The sequence below is a fragment of the Neoarius graeffei genome, chromosome 2 (assembly GCF_027579695.1).
Source record: "Neoarius graeffei isolate fNeoGra1 chromosome 2, fNeoGra1.pri, whole genome shotgun sequence".
NCBI classification, from domain to species: domain Eukaryota; kingdom Metazoa; phylum Chordata; class Actinopteri; order Siluriformes; family Ariidae; genus Neoarius; species Neoarius graeffei.
The window spans coordinates 100,821,963-100,839,962 of record NC_083570.1 but is presented as its reverse complement, the minus strand read 5'-3'; the positions used below and the strand labels follow the sequence as shown (position 1 = coordinate 100,839,962).

The 18,000-nt window shown below is 44.5% G+C and overlaps 1 protein-coding gene across 2 annotated transcripts in view; it reads right to left on the bottom strand.

Annotated features, from left to right (window-relative positions):
- Positions 1-132: 132 nt before the first annotated feature.
- nudcd2 (NudC domain containing 2) overlaps positions 133-18,000 on the bottom strand; it is an 18,740-nt gene continuing 872 nt past the window's right edge. For both annotated transcript variants that reach the window (XM_060910853.1, XM_060910844.1), the window contains 3 exons: positions 11,115-11,163; positions 9,808-9,959; positions 133-362 (listed from right to left, as the gene is read on the bottom strand). In XM_060910853.1, coding sequence (XP_060766836.1) covers positions 279-362; positions 9,808-9,959; positions 11,115-11,163 — 285 coding nt within the window. In that variant the 3' untranslated portion in view covers positions 133-278. The remainder of the gene's footprint in view (positions 363-9,807; positions 9,960-11,114; positions 11,164-18,000) is intronic.

The following is an 18,000-nucleotide window of genomic DNA, read 5'->3' as shown; positions in this document are numbered from 1 at the left end:
AAACAAGATTTACTTTGCTTCTAAATCATATGGCCTTTCAGCAAACAGTGTGGCCAGGTCTTTAATTATTCCACTATCCTGGGGGGGGGGGGGGACCTAGCACCATGCTAGGGTGAAGACTTGAAGAAAGTGTTGCTTTAAACACACATTTTATTCATTGCATCTGTACATATGCACGAGTTTAATTAGTTAGGAAATACTGTGCCTCAAGTACAATGTCCCAGTCATCAAAAAACCTCCTGCAGGCAGTAAAGTTCTTATCCTCTTAAATTTGGAAGCTATTTCTGTAAACTGCTGAAATCTGGTCCGCCACCATGAAAGTTTCCAGAGATTTCTGCACCACTGAAGTCAAAGCCAGGATTCTGTAAAGGACCAGAAAGAAATCAGGTAAGTGGGTGAAGAAACAGCTCGACTCTGATGTACAAACACTGCAACCATGCATATGCACTGGCTATTCCTTCAGTGTTATTCCACACAATCGAGTTGTACATGAGGTGTGCAGTGCCGAGTTGGCTATAAGCCATGTACAGATGAGATGGAGTGGAATATACTCTTTTTTTTTTTTTTTTTTTTTTCTTCTGCCCAATCTTTTCACTGCATTGGGGAAAGGGGAGGTTTTTTTTTGACATTCAATGTTAGACAACACATCTGACTACATTCTAAGCTGGAATGATTAACAAACTGATAACAGGTAATTGTTGGAAAAAATGGTTTTTACCCCAATTTTTTTTTTTTTTGAGGTTTAAGTAGGTTTTTCATCCTGTTCAACACCACCATTTTGTTTTTCTCCACTTGTAGTATATGAGCTAGACATGGGGTAATTGATTACAATCAAAAGGTACCACTAATGGTAATAAGTGAACATTGATACCTTGTATACTTACATCTTTGGCCCATTGACCTGCAAGGTCAGTAGACTTTAACCCTCTGGGGTCTGATGCCCCTTTTCCACCAAATCAGTTCCAGGGCTGGTTCACAACTCGTTCAACGTGCGAGCCAGCTGAGAACCAGCTTGCTTTTCCATCGCTTGCAGTGCTAAGAGAAGACGCGTCATTACGTCAGTTATGTCACTACGTTTGCATAAACCTTGGCGTGAATATCGAAGCAAAAACACGGAAAAAGCAGCAACAATAATAATGGATGACTTCGCGTTTGTGCTGCTGCTGCTTCTCATCGCTTAATGGCGATCTTTCGCAGTCTTAACTCCCCCCCCACACACACATACATACACAAGCGGTTCTTTCCTCTGGCCCAGCAGAGAGTTGGTGCTAGCCTGGAACTGGTTTTTCTGGCCCCAGAGCCAGTTCTTTGTCAGTGGAAACAGAAAACCCGGTTCCAAACTAAGCCCTGGCCCGGCCCTGAACCAGCCCTGGAACTGCTTTGGTGAAAAAGGGGCATGAGGGTATTTTCGAGCACACATGACATCAGGGGTGTTCACACGGCCCATATTTGCACCGATGTATTTTGTGATATCTTACACCGGTGTAAATTTTGTGGACCGTTCACACGTCACAAACCTGCTTACTAGAGAGAAGCGTGTTAGCACCAGTGCAGCCCCACTTGCATTCACATGGCAGTTTTTGCAACCGTGCTATACAATAGTAGTAATGCAGAAATGAAATGTACATTTTCACGCATGCGTACTTCCTTTTCCCGGTTGTCATGGCATCACCAAGCGCCGGGAAAACAACGTGGATGAAGACACCAATGTTGCCAGATACTGCTGACGTTTTCTAGCCCAAAATGTGTTCAAATCTGCCAAAATGCACTTAAAACCACCCCATCTGGCAACACTGGAAGATTGTTGTTGATATTCGCCAATTTGGAAGCGCAAAATACCAGAATGCAAATTATGCAATGCCCGTATGTAATCAACCCTCCTCACACGTAGCGAGTCTACCCCTGTAGCGTTCAGACGTCCCATTTTATATCAGTGCTGCCCCACAAACTAGCATTTACTCCGGAGTAAATTTCTTAAACCACCTCCTGAGCAGGGTTAGATTTGCACCGGTTTAAGCAGCTTTCAGGGGTTACACCCATAACTTTGTACCATGTGAACACACTACTAGGGCAGCCCCGGTGTTACACCGGAGTAAAAGTTGCCCTTTAGTATACTCTCAATTTCAACAAATCAAGTATTTTCAAAATTCATATGACCTTGTATTCAGCTACAATAATATCTCTGTAGTATGTCATGATTGTACTTTCAAAAAAGCGCTCTAAAATGCAGTTTTAGAACTATTGGAACATGTGGGGGGGGAAAAAAAAACCCTTACCCATTGTGATGAACTGTATCACTTGGTGATTCTGCTCCATTGATTGACAACTAACTGGCCATAAAAAAAAGTCCTATTTTAGGATAAAGGGTTGGCAGTGGGAGGGGTATTCAATGAGAAGGGTAAAAATTTCCATTCCTTTCAATGAGAAGAGTGAAAACCACTGCCAAATCAATCCCATCAGGTCAAGTCCCGATGGGTAAGGTCATGTTTTTTCACACATTCCACCACTGTTCTAAAACTGCTTTCTACAAACACCATTCATCTGGTATTTGACTTCAGTGTGTCTTGAAATTAACTCTTGTACTATTTTACTTTAGTTCAGAACCACAACTGTTACACAATTCCTCTAATTTTGCTCCAACTCAATTTCTCAAAATGGAGCAAAATTAACTATTTTGAGATTTTTAACTCTGAGGGGGAAAAACAAAAACCTGCTCAGTCATTTTTCCATTGTAGTCCATACAGAGCACACATCAACTGATCTGCTCATCAGAAATAAATTGTATGTTTTCAGTCTCTTGCACTTTTAAATGTACACTGGTCAGTTCTACATTACAAATGGAAAAATTATAAATGCAAGTAAAACTAACACTTATTCTTTTTCATCATTTGATTCATTGAATAGTATTGCTCAGAAGTGCCCAAATAGGTCAAAAGCACTTACCCATAACAGAGTTTGGCATAGTATTTGCTGTAATTGTGCTCAAGTAATAAGGCTTAAAAAAAAACTGTTTCCGGTTACCTGATCGACCCGTGACTCCGACCCCCTCTCAGTCTACAAAACGTTCAGGCGATGCACATGGCGTAGTTGTCCCTGATTATCGACCAATGTCCGTACATTATGCATAGCGCGAGTGTCTCTCGCACCATAAACAGCCGACTGTACCCATGCGCGTGACTACCTCTAACAGGAAGCAACGAAAATGGCAGTGGTTTGTGTGCTAAAAGACGGGTGTCTTGCACATCGCAAGCCCAGTCTTAGACACATTATGTCGCTAGAAAAAGAGACATTTAAAGACATTGAAGATTTGTTAGCTTGTACCAGTAGTTCTAGAGTAAATATAGAAAATATGCATGAAGTACTCTTGCAGGGTGCCAGTAATACCTGCCGAACATTTTCTTGCCTCAGTTTGTGGTGTCAGAATGCCTCTCAACTGTGCAGATCCTGTTGAAATGGCCTACTATAGCAGTGGATTTGGAAGAACAGACATTTGTCCATATTGTCCTAAAGACGGTGTTAAACCAGATCTGAGAATAAGATTTAAAAAACAGTTTGTGGCAGCAGGGGCGTGGCCAAGCAGCAGTCCGTGAATGGAGGGCAGGGTCGGGGAAGGTAAGTGGCCAAGTCATTCCACTTGCTGTCAATGTGCGTGTAACAGGGATGGAGCATAAAAGGGGAGAGAGAGCAAGCAGAGAAAAGGGTCTCTCTCTCCCCGACCACAACGCATGTGAGTGAAAGAAAGCTGCAAAGCTCAATAGTGTGTGTAAACATCAACTCTCGCCTGCCGTGCTTCCGTGCTCCACCCACATCAGGAACTGTTACAGTCCAACAGCAGGTGGAATGACTTAGCCACTTACCTTCCCCGACCCCACCCTCCATTTACAGACTGCTGCTTGGCCACGCCCCCACTGCCACACAGTTATTGAAGTATGTGACACGCGCCTTCAAAAAGGCATAAAGGACATTTGCTACAGGCTATACGGGAAGTAACATCGAACAGCTGATCTTTACAGTTCAACGCACATATACAGTGTGAAGTTTGTGTATGGTTCGAAATAAATCTTAGTGTTCTTTAGTGTTTTTCTGAAAACAGAATACCTGCAAACATGCATTCAAAGAGTGCTGGGTGGGTGGATATTTTATTGTGAATATGGGGGGAGTGGTGATAGCCATGGAAACATTTCTTCCAAAAAATTTTTAAAAATCCCTATCGACCTACCCTAATTTTTCAAGGCATGTAATAGAGGTCTGTGCGGGACAGAATTTTCAGTCCCGCTCCCGCCATATTTTGGCCCGCTCCCACCCGCAAATCCCGCATGATGCAGACGTTTGCGTTATTTCTCACGAATGTTCTTGTCATTGGCTTGGGGAATTAAACATGCTGAGCTTAGCTAAGCTCTCCACTGACCGATCCTTCACGTAGCGAGGGTGTGCATTGCCAGGCGGCATGCGCAGCTGAGGCTTTACAGAGAGAGTCTGCTCTTCTGCCATGATCGGAGATCTCAAACATGGAAGAGCGGAAAGGAATCGGGAACGTACGCGAGATTAGACCACATCCGCAAATTTAGGCATCTTAAAATGTTTTTATTAATGCCGAAGAAAATATCCAGCACAAATTATATCTCATCTCATTATCTCTAGCCGCTTTATCCTTCTACAGGGTCGCAGGCAAGCTGGAGCCTATCCCAGCTGACTACGGGCGAAAGGCGGGGTACACCCTGGACAAGTCACCAGGTCATCACAGGGCTGACACATAGACACAGACAACCATTCACACTCACATTCACACCTACGCTCAATTTAGAGTCACCAGTTAACCTAACCTGCATGTCTTTGGACTGTGGGGGAAACCGGAGCACCCGGAGGAAACCCACGCAGACATGGGGAGAACATGCAAACTCCACACAGAAAGGCCCTCGCCGGCCCCGGGGCTCGAACCCAGGACCTTCTTGCTGTGAGGCGACAGCGCTAACCACTACACCACCGTGCCGCCCCCACAAATTATATATGATAGACAAATTAATATTTTATAAATTTTACTTTAAACACGTTTTTAGTTAGCGGGACTGCAGCTTATCACCTCTCCCGCCCGTGCCCGCAATGAGCTTTCAAAATTTGTCCCGCGGGACTCTCGCGGGAGTGCAGGGCTTTATCATGTAATAGGAAACACTTTTTTTTTTGGCCTAATCATGGTACGTGATGCAATTGTAATCGTAACTGAATTTAACATAAATCGCCTCAAGTCTAACGAGCTGATATCCTAGTAGTAGAGTAGCCAATCAAAGTGTGCAGTTGCTCATATCCAGTGAATGTAGATGGAATAAAACCAGATCCACCCCCATGCAGGTTATAACCTGCAGCAATGAGCAAAGAAAGTATATTCATCTTCCAAAGAGGCTTTTGAGATCAATGCTGCATTCGTCATGAGAACTGAGTGGAGAAATTTTTCATTTTCAAACTAAAAATGCAGTTTTGTCTTATGAAATTGCAATTCGTTCAAATGTTAACTTTAAAAAGGAGGGTAGGGCAATCCTAATGAAAGCAATGCCACCTGCATGATTTGTGACTTTGGTCTGAAAGCTTCAAAATGTATAGCTGAAAGAAGAAAAAAATCTTATTGACCTCATTTACTACAAAAGTTGGCAAATATGTCCCACAATATTAGGCCACTAAAACAGTTGATGCTTAATTGTTCATTTATACTTGATCCCAATAGCTCCTTTTCAACCAACAAGGAACAGGTGCTTGAATCCTGAACCGTTCAGGATTTTGAATCTCGGTGCCAGGTAGCAAACCAACCCATGTTTTCACCAGTTTTGAGCAAAACCGTTGTAATCGAGAACGCGCCGTGAACAGACGGTGCTGTAGAATTCACAACAGGAGTAAACAGTAGTAGCAAGATAGCAGAGCACACTGATTACCGACAAGCTTTTGTTCTGTTATCAAATGTTTTTTTTCCTGAAACTTTATCCTTTTCCCTTGCTGCACTTTGCGTCCTCTCCAACCTGACCCGCCCACTGATGTCATCAGGGTTCACGCTAGAAAATCCAGCTATATTTATATAAATTTTCAGGATCTGAACCAATTTATTTTTGGTCGAAATGCTCCAAAAGGTTCAAAACTTGGTCCGAGAACCAGAATGGAACCTGTTCCATGTTGGTGGAAGAGGGATAAATGGGAACAGTGCCTAGCTGAGTGTGCTAAAAGTATGTGTAATGCGATGCAAACTAGCAGCCATGACGCATGGTTTGTACGATCTTTAAAACGAGAGTCATTAAAGAGACACTGTTGGCAAACTTTCCATATTTGTCTGCTTTATTTGAAGGCCACCTGAAGCGGAGTTCCTGTTACCACCCTGTAGTTGATTATTTTCTTATAGCAGCATGTCCCAAAATGTTTTATTCCTCTTATACCACAGCAATGACAACAATGTTAAACAAGTGTCGCCAGGCAAAACAAACCTCAGGCAGTAGCACTTATATGATGAATATGAAGGAAGATCTCATCTCATTATCTCTAGCCGCTTTATCCTGTTCTACAGGGTCGCAGGCAAGCTGGAGCCTATCCCAGCTGACTACGGGCGAAAGGCAGGGTACACCCTGGACAAGTCGCCAGGTCATCACAGGGCTGACACATAGACACAGACAACCATTCACACTCACATTCACACCTACGGTCAATTTAGAGCAGGGGTGCCCAAATTGATCCATAAAGGGCCATGTGGCTGCAGGTTTTCATTCCAGCCATGCAGCAGCACCCTGATTTGGCTTATTCAATCAACTGACACACCCACCCTTTAATCAAGGGTGGGTGTGGCTGCAAGTATTTGACTGTGTGAAGACAGTTCAGTTGATTGAATGAGCCAAATCAGGTGTGCTGCTGCATGGCTGGAATGAAAACCTGCAGCCACATGGCCCTTTATGGATCAATTTGGGCACCCCTGATTTAGAGTCACCAGTTAACCTAACCTGCATGTCTTTGGACTGTGGGGGAAAACCGGAGCATCCGGAGGAAACCCACGGGGAGAACATGCAAACTCCACACAGAAAGGCCCTCGCCGGCCACGGGGCTCGAACCCAGAACCTTCTTGCTGTGAGGTGACCGCGCTAACCACTACACCACCGTGCCGCCCATGAAGGAAGATATCACGTTAAAAAAAAAAAATAGGTACTCCATGTGGCTCCATAGGTCCATGTGGCTGCTACTTATAAATAAAATGGTTTTCTGATCCCATGTCCATACAGTAAATATAGCATATATGTATTTACTGTGAGGCAGTAGCCACAAAAATGAAGCGTAATCCAAAAACGAACAGTTAAAAAAAAAAAGTGGTCACCGAAGTAAAATATACCCAAGTGTCTGTACTTTATATTATTCTACTCTTGCCTCTTATGCCCCTTTTCCACCAAAGCAGTTCCAGGGCTGGTTCGGGCCCAGTGCTTAGTTTGGAACCGGGTTTTCTGTTTCCACTGACAAAGAACTGGCTCTGGGGCCAGAAAAACCGGTTCCAGGCTAGCACCAACTCTCTGCTGGGCCAGAGGAAAGAACCGCTTATGTCAGCGGGGGGGCGGAGTTGTTAAGACCAATAACAAGACCGCGAAAGATCGCCATTTTTAAGCGACGAGAAGCAGCAGCTGTACAAACGCGAAGTCATCCATTATTATTATTGCTGCTTCTTCCGTGTTGTTTTTGCTTCGATATTCGCGCCAAGGTTTATGCAAACGTAGCGACGTAATGATGTATACAGCGACGTAATGACGTAGCTTCCCTTAGCACCGCGAGCTATGGAAAAGCAAACTGGTTCTCAGCTGGCTCGCAAGTTGAACGAGTTGTGAACCAGCACCAGCCCTGGAACTGATTTGGTGGAAAAGGGGTATTAGAGTTTTCGAAAACCGAGGCTGACATACACATGCTGTCGCCATGACCCAAACTCTTATTTCCCGGAAATGGCCCGGCGCTAGAGCTCAATGGAACGGACTTTCCCTCTGCAATAAGCATAAACATGTCTGAAAGCGATTTCTTTAGTCCGTTTATTTTGAATGGTGAACCGAATTGTATACACTCACTGGCCATTTTAACAGGAACATGTATGCGCATGCACGATGACGTAGTGGCTAGCAGTAGTCACAACAAAAACGATTTTGACCTTTTTGGTCACCTTGGTCAGATGATCCTCAAAATGTTGGAGGTTCTATTTGAGACTAATACCCATCTATCCTGAAAGTTTCATGAAGATTGATCCAGCTCAGCTCATCTCATCTCATCATCTGTAGCCGCTTTATCCTGTTCTACAGGGTCGCAGGCAAGCTGGAGCCTATCCCAGCTGACTACGGGCGAGAGGCGGGGTACACCCTGGACAAGTCGCCAGGTCATCACAGGGCTGACACATAGACACAGACAACCATTCACACTCACATTCACACCTACAGTCAATTTAGAGTCACCAGTTAACCTAACCTGCATGTCTTTGGACTGTGGGGGAAACCGGAGCACCCGGAGGAAACCCACGCGGACACGGGGAGAACATGCAAACTCCGCACAGAAAGGCCCTCGCCGGCCACGGGGCTCAAACCCGGACCTTCTTGCTGTGAGGCGACAGCGCTAACCACTACACCACCGTGCCGCCCCTGATTGATCCAGCTGTTTTCCTGTAATAATTAACAAAAAAAACCAAAGAAACCCAACCGAAAACAAATACCTCACCCCCTGGTGGACTCTGTCCCAGGTGAGGTAGTCAGTCAAAATTAAATCAACACCTTCTGACCAATCAGAATCAAGCTTGAACAGCACTGTGGTATAATAGAAAATAAACAGTTTTATTCCTCTTATACCACAGGAATTTGGCAACAGTTATGCATGTGTATTTACTAAACGATGAAATGTAATGCTTTTTTTAATCAGTTTATAGTTACATTTAATGTTGTGGAAGGTAATGAAACAAGCTAGTGCCTGTTATCACTTACATTATAGCAGCTATAAACAAAGTCACCCCCTCTCTGAAGAATAAGACCACTTGTCTGATTACAGATACCAGCGTTTTTTTTCCTTTAACCCTTTTTGTGCCTCTGTCTGACCTGCTTTTTTCATACGAAGCTTCTGACCTACATTTCTTTCGTCTGTTCTTAAATGCTCTTTATACCATCTGAATACACTACCGTTCAAAAGTTTGGGGTCACCCAGACAATTTTGTGTTTTCCATGAAAAGTCACACTTTTATTTCCCACCATAAGTTGTAAAACGAATAGAAAATATAGTCAAGACATTTTTCTGGCCATTTTGAGCATTTAATCGACCCCACAAATGTGATGCTCCAGAAACTCAATCTGCTCAAAGGAAGGTCAGTTTTATAGCTTCTCTAAAGAGCTCAACTGTTTTCAGCTGTGCTAACATGATTGTACAAGGGTTTTCTAATCATCCATTAGCCTTCTGAGGCAATGAGCAAACACATTGTACCATTAGAACACTGGAGATGTTGCTGGAAATGGGCCTCTATACACCTATGGAGATATTGCACCAAAAACCAGACATTTGCAGCTAGAATAGTCATTTACCACATTAGCAATGTATAGAGTGGATTTCTGATTAGTTTAAAGTGATCTTCATCGAAAAGAACAGTGCTTTTCTTTCAAAAATAAGGACATTTCAAAGTGACCCCAAACTTTTGAACGGTAGTATATATTTAAAAAAAAAAAAAGCAGAGATGTAGTGAACGTTAAGGATTTTATTCCCAGAATAGCCCCCGGGATCAGGGCTGGGAAACAGTGGAGTAAAAAAAAAAATTATATATGAAGTTTTGGGCGACTGTACCTCTCTCTGGAACCTCTCCAGGGTGAGTTTCCTCTGCATCTGATCCTGCAGCCACGGGTCAGCAGCGTACTGCTCCTCCAACAGCGATGTCCAGCAGTTCCCTGCCTCGCGGTTCGTCTTCATCAGAACTATCCTGATCAACTTTTTGTCCTCTGAAGCATTAAAAAAAAAAAAAAAAAGGATTTAATTGGATTGACGTGCACTTAGGGCCCGATTACACGAGGACGCTGTCAGGTAAAAACGACTAAATATTTTATCAGAAGTGCCTTTCGTTTACACGGGGACGGCGTTTCCGAGGCTGAAAAACGGATAAAATTGAAAACGCCTTCCAGAGTGGATAAGTTAAAAACGGCCCCCGTTGCATATCCGTCTAAACTACCCAATACGCGAAACTCTGCTCGGATCTGCTCACGTCGGGTACGCGTTTACCTCATACATATGTCATATACTGCACATGGCAGCCCGGGAAGTAAGAAAGTAAGTAAAAAAGTAAGAGCATGTCTGATTACATCGATCTAACGGACCTTCAAGCTGCTCTGTGTTTTAATGCAGTAGATGTGTTTTCCTGCTCACTCGCCCGGCTGGAGCTCCTCAGTTTGGTGTCGCCAAGTTACGCACGCACGCGCCGCCTATTCAAGCCGCTCGTGAAACCATAAACCCGAGACTGAAAACAAAACTAGCAGCCGAACGGGTTTATTTTGCTGAGATGGACACTGCCTTTTCTCTTCTTCACCGAAACAAGAGTGAGTGTTACTTAATAAAGGCAGATTAAAAGAGTTTCGGTTTGTTCCTGCTCCTCCCTCGAGCGCTACAGTACCTCAGCCGGACCGGTGTTCTGTAAAGTTATCCTAGCAAGTTCTCATACAGACCGTTTTATTATTCAAAACAAGTCATTACAAATTATTTGACTCTGCCAAAGACTCGACCAATACGCACAAAACATAAAAATCGGCAAATGCGTGAAATTCTCACCGATTTTCTATCAGCCCAGCTGATCGGTGGGACAAAACTACTGTTGAATTTTCCTACCCTCCTGGATTTCGCGCATGCGTAGTAGGCTTGGTAGGATAACTTGACAGAACAGCGGCGCAGATGTGCAGATCAGACAAGACAGAAGACGTTGCGCATGCATGCAGACATAGCGGAGACATTTATGCGTCACCGCATAGACGCAGATTTCCTCCTTGAAAACGGTCATGTAGACGCGGAAAAAAGTGAGAACGAAAACGGACTTTTGCGTTTTTGTTTTATACCGTCCCCGTGTAAAGTGGGCCTTAATCAGCCTTCACTGGACAGAGAAATCTTACCTAGTGTCCATGTTGCTTCATCACCCACTGTCGTTCCAAACAATTTCCCCTGTAGTGGGGAAAGAAAACAAGCTGAATATGGCAAATGCATCAAACACAAACACACTGCATCTCCAATGTTGTCAGCCATAGTTCAGTTTCTTTACACTACGTTCAGACTGCACCCTGAAACGACCCATATCCGATTTGTTGTGAAATCCGATTTTTTTGTTAGGCCGTTCACATTACCAATTATATGAGACTTGTATGCGATCTCCAATATGAACGGAAAACGACCCAAAAGTGTCCCGCATGCGCAAATTGACACGTAATAAGCACATCTACGTAATACGTAAACAAACAAAAAAAAAAAGCGCACTCTTCAAGTTTAATGATTTCTTTTTTTTGTTTGTTTGTTTAATTATCTGGTTAGTGTTAAAGTGTGAGGTCTCGTGTGCGTTTTTGTTTCTGAACTGAAATGAAAACGTAGCCTGGTAACGAGGGTTGACTCCTAAATGTCTCTCTAATTTCTATATAAGTGCACTACATGTTACTAGGAAGTAATGGGTTTTTAAACTCTATATAGTGCACTCGAGCTTCAGTAGGCAGTCATTTGGGATACGGCCGCTGTATTACCAAACTCTTAATTCAGGCTTAATAATTTGCACATATTTATTTCGTCATATTAATAAACTTTTTCTACATTTTTATAAATATTTATTTAGATTGTTTATAGCCAGCTGAATTCTGCACCTTCTCTCAGCGCTGGCTCAAGGTGCAGAAACACCAGTGTAGTTTGCTATGGAGATGAGGCGAGACCTGGCGATGTGGTTTTTGTGGCGGCGGCGGAACTCACACAATAATCTGATTAACAGCAGACTAATGAGACCGAAGGTGTCAAATTACTGGAAATTTCCAGAACAATCTTATAATCTTGTAATACAGGATGGTTTAAGTTATAAATCAGTTATAGAAACTGGTTTTATTTAATCAGGCTAACAGATCAACATCCAGGTCCCTACCAAATCCACCATTAGCTTGATCAATTCTATAAAAGTCTATTTAAATTCTGAAAACTGTACAAATGTTGTTGTTTTCCACCAAAGAGGCGGGATTAGCCAACGCAGAATAGTGACGTTTGTCTCTTGTTGATGACGTGTAGGTCGCATGAATGCGACCTGTCCGGTCAGACTGCAGTCGCATGTGAAAATATCGGATATGCATCGGAATTAGGACCACATATCCAAGCGGCCTGGGTCGCATGTGAAAAAATCGGATCTGTGTCGTTCAGATTGTCAATAACAAATCGGATACAGGTCGCATATGGGCAAAAAAATCGGATATGGGTCGTTTCAAGGTGCAGTCTGAACGTAGTCTTATTGATATCGGTCCTTACATGATGAGATCAGGGTCTCTGGTTCCATCCTGTCTGTGTGGCCAAAATGGTCAAGGTTCATGGTTTTGGATGCCTTTTGAACATTTATATGCTGAATCTATCTGGTCAGAGTACTTCTAGCTGGTCTGATTTGATGGTTGTAGAGGAGTTTTGGACACCTAGCAAAATCAAGTTTGACAGCTTTAGACATTTCCAGGTTGGTTCTAACTGGTCAAGTAGGTTATGCCTGGTTAGGTTTATATAACCATGGGTTTTAGATGTTTACAAGATGGTTCTAGCTGGTCAGGTTGGTTTCCAACTGGTGGTGTTTGATGGTTTTAGAGAAGTCTGGACACCTCCAGGCTGGTTCTAGCTGGTCTGGAAGGTTCTAGCTGATCAGGTCTGATGGTTTTAAAGGGGTTTGGACACTTCCAGGCTGGTTCTAGATCAAGGACCTTCAATCTTATCTGCAAAAGGCCAGTGTGGCTGCAGGCTCTCAGACCAGCCTAATAGGAGGCACAATTGATCGTTGATTGGAGACCAAGATGAAGTGGTTAAACAAGTGAAATCAGGAGTGACTCGTCCCTGGTTGGAAAGAAAGCCTGCAGCCACACTTACCCTTTGTGGATAAGACTGAAGACCCCCGTTCCAAATGGTCAGCTCTGATTATATGGACACTTGCAGGTTGGTTCTAGCAGGTCTTGTTTGATGGTTTTAGAGGGGCTTGGACACTTCTACGATGGTTCTTCCAGGCTAGTTCTAGCTGCTCAGGTTGGATAGTATTAGAGGGGCTTGGGCACTTTCAGGCTGGTTCTAGCTGATCTTGTTTGATGGTTTTAGAGGGGCTTCCAAGCTGGTTCTAGCTGGTCAGGCCTGAGTTTCCCAAAAGCATCGTAACACAAAGATCATCGTTAAATGGTAGCGTGAGCAGCAGAATGAATGGTCTCTCTTAGTTAAGATGCTCTTAGCGTTAAGAGGCTTTTGGGAAACCCACCCCAGATTGGTTCTAGCTGGTCTTGTTTGATGGTTTTAGAGGGGCTTGGACACTTCCAGGCTGGTTCTAGCTGGGTTTGTTTGATGGTTTTAGAGGGGCTTGGACACTTCCAGGCTGGTTCTAGCTGGTCTTGTTTGATGGTTTTAGAGGGGCTTGGACACTTCCAGGCTGGTTCTAGCTGGTCTTTTTTTTTTTTTTAAAGATTTTTTTTGGGCTTTTTTCACCTTTATTGGATAGGACAGTGTAGAGACAGGACAGGAAATGAGTGGGAGAGAGAGACGGGGAGGGATCGGGAAATGACCTCGGGTTGGAATCGAACCCGGGTCCCCGGACTTATGGTATGGCGCCTTAGCCACCTGAGCCACGACGCCCCCTAGCTGGTCTTGTTTGATGGTTTTAGAGGGGCTTGGACACTAAGATGGTTCTTCCAGGCTGGTTCTAGCTGGGTTTGTTTGATGGTTTTAGAGGGGCTTGGACACTTCCAGGCTGGTTCTAGCTGGTCTTATTTGATGGTTTTAGAGGGGCTTGGACACTTCTAAGATGGTTCTTCCAGGCTGGTTCTAGCCGGTCTTGTTTGATGGTTTTAGAGGGGCTTGGACACTTCCAGGCTGGTTCTAGCTGGTCTTATTTGATGGTTTTAGAGGGGCTTGGACACTTCCAGGCTGGTTCTAGCTGGTCTTGTTTGATGGTTTTAGAGGGGCTTGGACACTAAGATGGTTCTTCCAGGCTGGTTCTAGCTGGGTTTGTTTGATGGTTTTAGAGGGGCTTGGACACTTCCAGGCTGGTTCTAGCTGGTCTTGTTTGATGGTTTTAGAGGGGCTTGGACACTTCCAGGCTGGTTCTAGCTGGTCTTGTTTGATGGTTTTAGAGGGGCTTGGACACTTCCAGGCTGGTTCTAGCTGGTCTTGTTTGATGGTTTTAGAGGGGCTTGGACACTTCCAGGCTGGTTCTAGCTGGTCTTGTTTGATGGTTTTAGAGGGGCTTGGACACTAAGATGGTTCTTCCAGGCTGGTTCTAGCTGGGTTTGTTTGATGGTTTTAGAGGGGCTTGGACACTTCCAGGCTGGTTCTAGCTGGTCTTGTTTGATGGTTTTAGAGGGGCTTGGACACTAAGATGGTTCTTCCAGGCTGGTTCTAGCTGGGTTTGTTTGATGGTTTTAGAGGGGCTTGGACACTTCCAGGCTGGTTCTAGCTGGTCTTATTTGATGGTTTTAGAGGGGCTTGGACACTTCCAGGCTGGTTCTAGCTGGTCTTGTTTGATGGTTTTAGAGGGGCTTGGACACTAAGATGGTTCTTCCAGGCTGGTTCTAGCTGGTCTTGTTTGATGGTTTTAGAGGGGCTTGGACACTTCCAGGCTGGTTCTAGCTGGGTTTGTTTGATGGTTTTAGAGGAGCTTGGACACTTCCAGGCTGGTTCTAGCTGGTCTTGTTTGATGGTTTTAGAGGGGCTTGGACAGTTCCAGGCTGGTTCTAGCTGGTCTTGTTTGATGGTTTTAGAGGGGCTTGGACACTTCCAGGCTGGTTCTAGCTGGTCTTGTTTGATGGTTTTAGAGGGGCTTGGACACTAAGATGGTTCTTCCAGGCTGGTTCTAGCTGGTCTTGTTTGATGGTTTTAGAGGGGCTTGGACACTTCCAGGCTGGTTCTAGCTGGGTTTGTTTGATGGTTTTAGAGGAGCTTGGACACTTCCAGGCTGGTTCTAGCTGGTCTTGTTTGATGGTTTTAGAGGGGCTTGGACACTTCCAGGCTGGTTCTAGCTGGTCTTGTTTGATGGTTTTAGAGGGGCTTGGACACTAAGATGGTTCTTCCAGGCTGGTTCTAGCTGGGTTTGTTTGATGGTTTTAGAGGGGCTTGGACACTTCCAGGCTGGTTCTAGCTGGTCTTATTTGATGGTTTTAGAGGGGCTTGGACACTTCCAGGCTGGTTCTAGCTGGTCTTGTTTGATGGTTTTAGAGGGGCTTGGACACTAAGATGGTTCTTCCAGGCTGGTTCTAGCTGGGTTTGTTTGATGGTTTTAGAGGGGCTTGGACACTTCCAGGCTGGTTCTAGCTGGTCTTATTTGATGGTTTTAGAGGGGCTTGGACACTTCCAGGCTGGTTCTAGCTGGTCTTGTTTGATGGTTTTAGAGGGGCTTGGACACTAAGATGGTTCTTCCAGGCTGGTTCTAGCTGGTCTTGTTTGATGGTTTTAGAGGGGCTTGGACACTTCCAGGCTGGTTCTAGCTGGTCTTATTTGATGGTTTTAGAGGGGCTTGGACACTAAGATGGTTCTTCCAGGCTGGTTCTAGCTGGTCTTGTTTGATGGTTTTAGAGGGGCTTGGACACTAAGATGGTTCTTCCAGGCTGGTTCTAGCTGGTCTTGTTTGATGGTTTTAGAGGGGCTTGGACACTTCCAGGCTGGTTCTAGCTGGGTTTGTTTGATGGTTTTAGAGGGACTTGGACACTTCTAAGATGGTTCTTCCAGGCTGGTTCTAGCTGGGTTTGTTTGATGGTTTTAGGGGGGCTTAGACACTTCTAAGATGGTCCAGGCTTGCTCATTGGGGATAGATTAGGGATAAAATTAGCTCATGTTTTAAGTCGTTCAAATTCTGTAAAGCTGCTTTGCGACAATGTTTATTGTTAAGCGCTATACAAAAACTTGATTTGTTCCAGGCTGGTTCTAGCTGGTTTTGTTTGATGGTTTTAGAGGGGCTTGGACACTTCTAAGATGGTTCTTCCAGACTGGTTCTAGCTGGGTTTGTTTGATGGTTTTAGGGGGGCTTGGACACTTCCAGGCTGGTTCTAGCTGGTCTTATTTGATGGTTTTAGAGGGGCTTGGACACTTCCAGGCTGGTTCTAGCTGGTCTTGTTTGATGGTTTTAGAGGGGCTTGGACACTAAGATGGTTCTTCCAGGCTGGTTCTAGCTGGGTTTGTTTGATGGTTTTAGAGGGGCTTGGACACTTCCAGGCTGGTTCTAGCTGGTCTTATTTGATGGTTTTAGAGGGGCTTGGACACTTCTAAGATGGTTCTTCCAGGCTGGTTCTAGCTGGGTTTGTTTGATGGTTTTAGAGGGGCTTGGACACTAAGATGGTTCTTCCAGGCTGGTTCTAGCTGGTCTTGTTTGATGGTTTTAGAGGGGCTTGGACACTAAGATGGTTCTTCCAGGCTGGTTCTAGCTGGTCTTGTTTGATGGTTTTAGAGGGGCTTGGACACTTCCAGGCTGGTTCTAGCTGGTCTTATTTGATGGTTTTAGAGGGACTTGGACACTTCTAAGATGGTTCTTCCAGGCTGGTTCTAGCTGGGTTTGTTTGATGGTTTTAGGGGGGCTTAGACACTTCCAGGCTGGTTCTAGCTGGTCTTGTTTGATGGTTTTAGAGGGGCTTGGACACTAAGATGGTTCTTCCAGGCTGGTTCTAGCTGGGTTTGTTTGATGGTTTTAGAGGGGCTTGGACACTAAGATGGTTCTTCCAGGCTGGTTCTAGCTGGGTTTGTTTGATGGTTTTAGGGGGGCTTAGACACTTCTAAGATGGTCCAGGCTTGCTCATTGGGGATAGATTAGGGATAAAATTAGCTCATGTTTTAAGTCGTTCAAATTCTGTAAAGCTGCTTTGCGACAATGTTTATTGTTAAGCGCTATACAAAAACTTGATTTGTTCCAGGCTGGTTCTAGCTGGTTTTGTTTGATGGTTTTAGAGGGGCTTGGACACTTCTAAGATGGTTCTTCCAGACTGGTTCTAGCTGGGTTTGTTTGATGGTTTTAGGGGGGCTTGGACACTTCCAGGCTGGTTCTAGCTGGTCTTATTTGATGGTTTTAGAGGGGCTTGGACACTTCCAGGCTGGTTCTAGTTGGTCTTGTTTGATGGTTTTAGAGGGGCTTGGACACTAAGATGGTTCTTCTAGGCTGGTTCTAGCTGGGTTTGTTTGATGGTTTTAGAGGGGCTTGGACACTTCCAGGCTGGTTCTAGCTGGTCTTATTTGATGGTTTTAGAGGGGCTTGGACACTTCTAAGATGGTTCTTCCAGGCTGGTTCTAGCTGGGTTTGTTTGATGGTTTTAGAGGGGCTTGGACACTAAGATGGTTCTTCCAGGCTGGTTCTAGCTGGTCTTGTTTGATGGTTTTAGAGGGGCTTGGACACTAAGATGGTTCTTCCAGGCTGGTTCTAGCTGGTCTTATTTGATGGTTTTAGAGGGACTTGGACACTTCTAAGATGGTTCTTCCAGGCTGGTTCTAGCTGGGTTTGTTTGATGGTTTTAGGGGGGCTTAGACACTTCGAGGCTGGTTCTAGCTGGGTTTGTTTGATGGTTTTAGAGGAGCTTGGACACTTCCAGGCTGGTTCTAGCTGGTCTTGTTTGATGGTTTTAGAGGGGCTTGGACACTAAGATGGTTCTTCCAGGCTGGTTCTAGCTGGGTTTGTTTGATGGTTTTAGAGGGACTTGGACACTTCTAAGATGGTTCTTCCAGGCTGGTTCTAGCTGGGTTTGTTTGATGGTTTTAGGGGGGCTTAGACACTTCTAAGATGGTCCAGGCTTGCTCATTGGGGATAGATTAGGGATAAAATTAGCT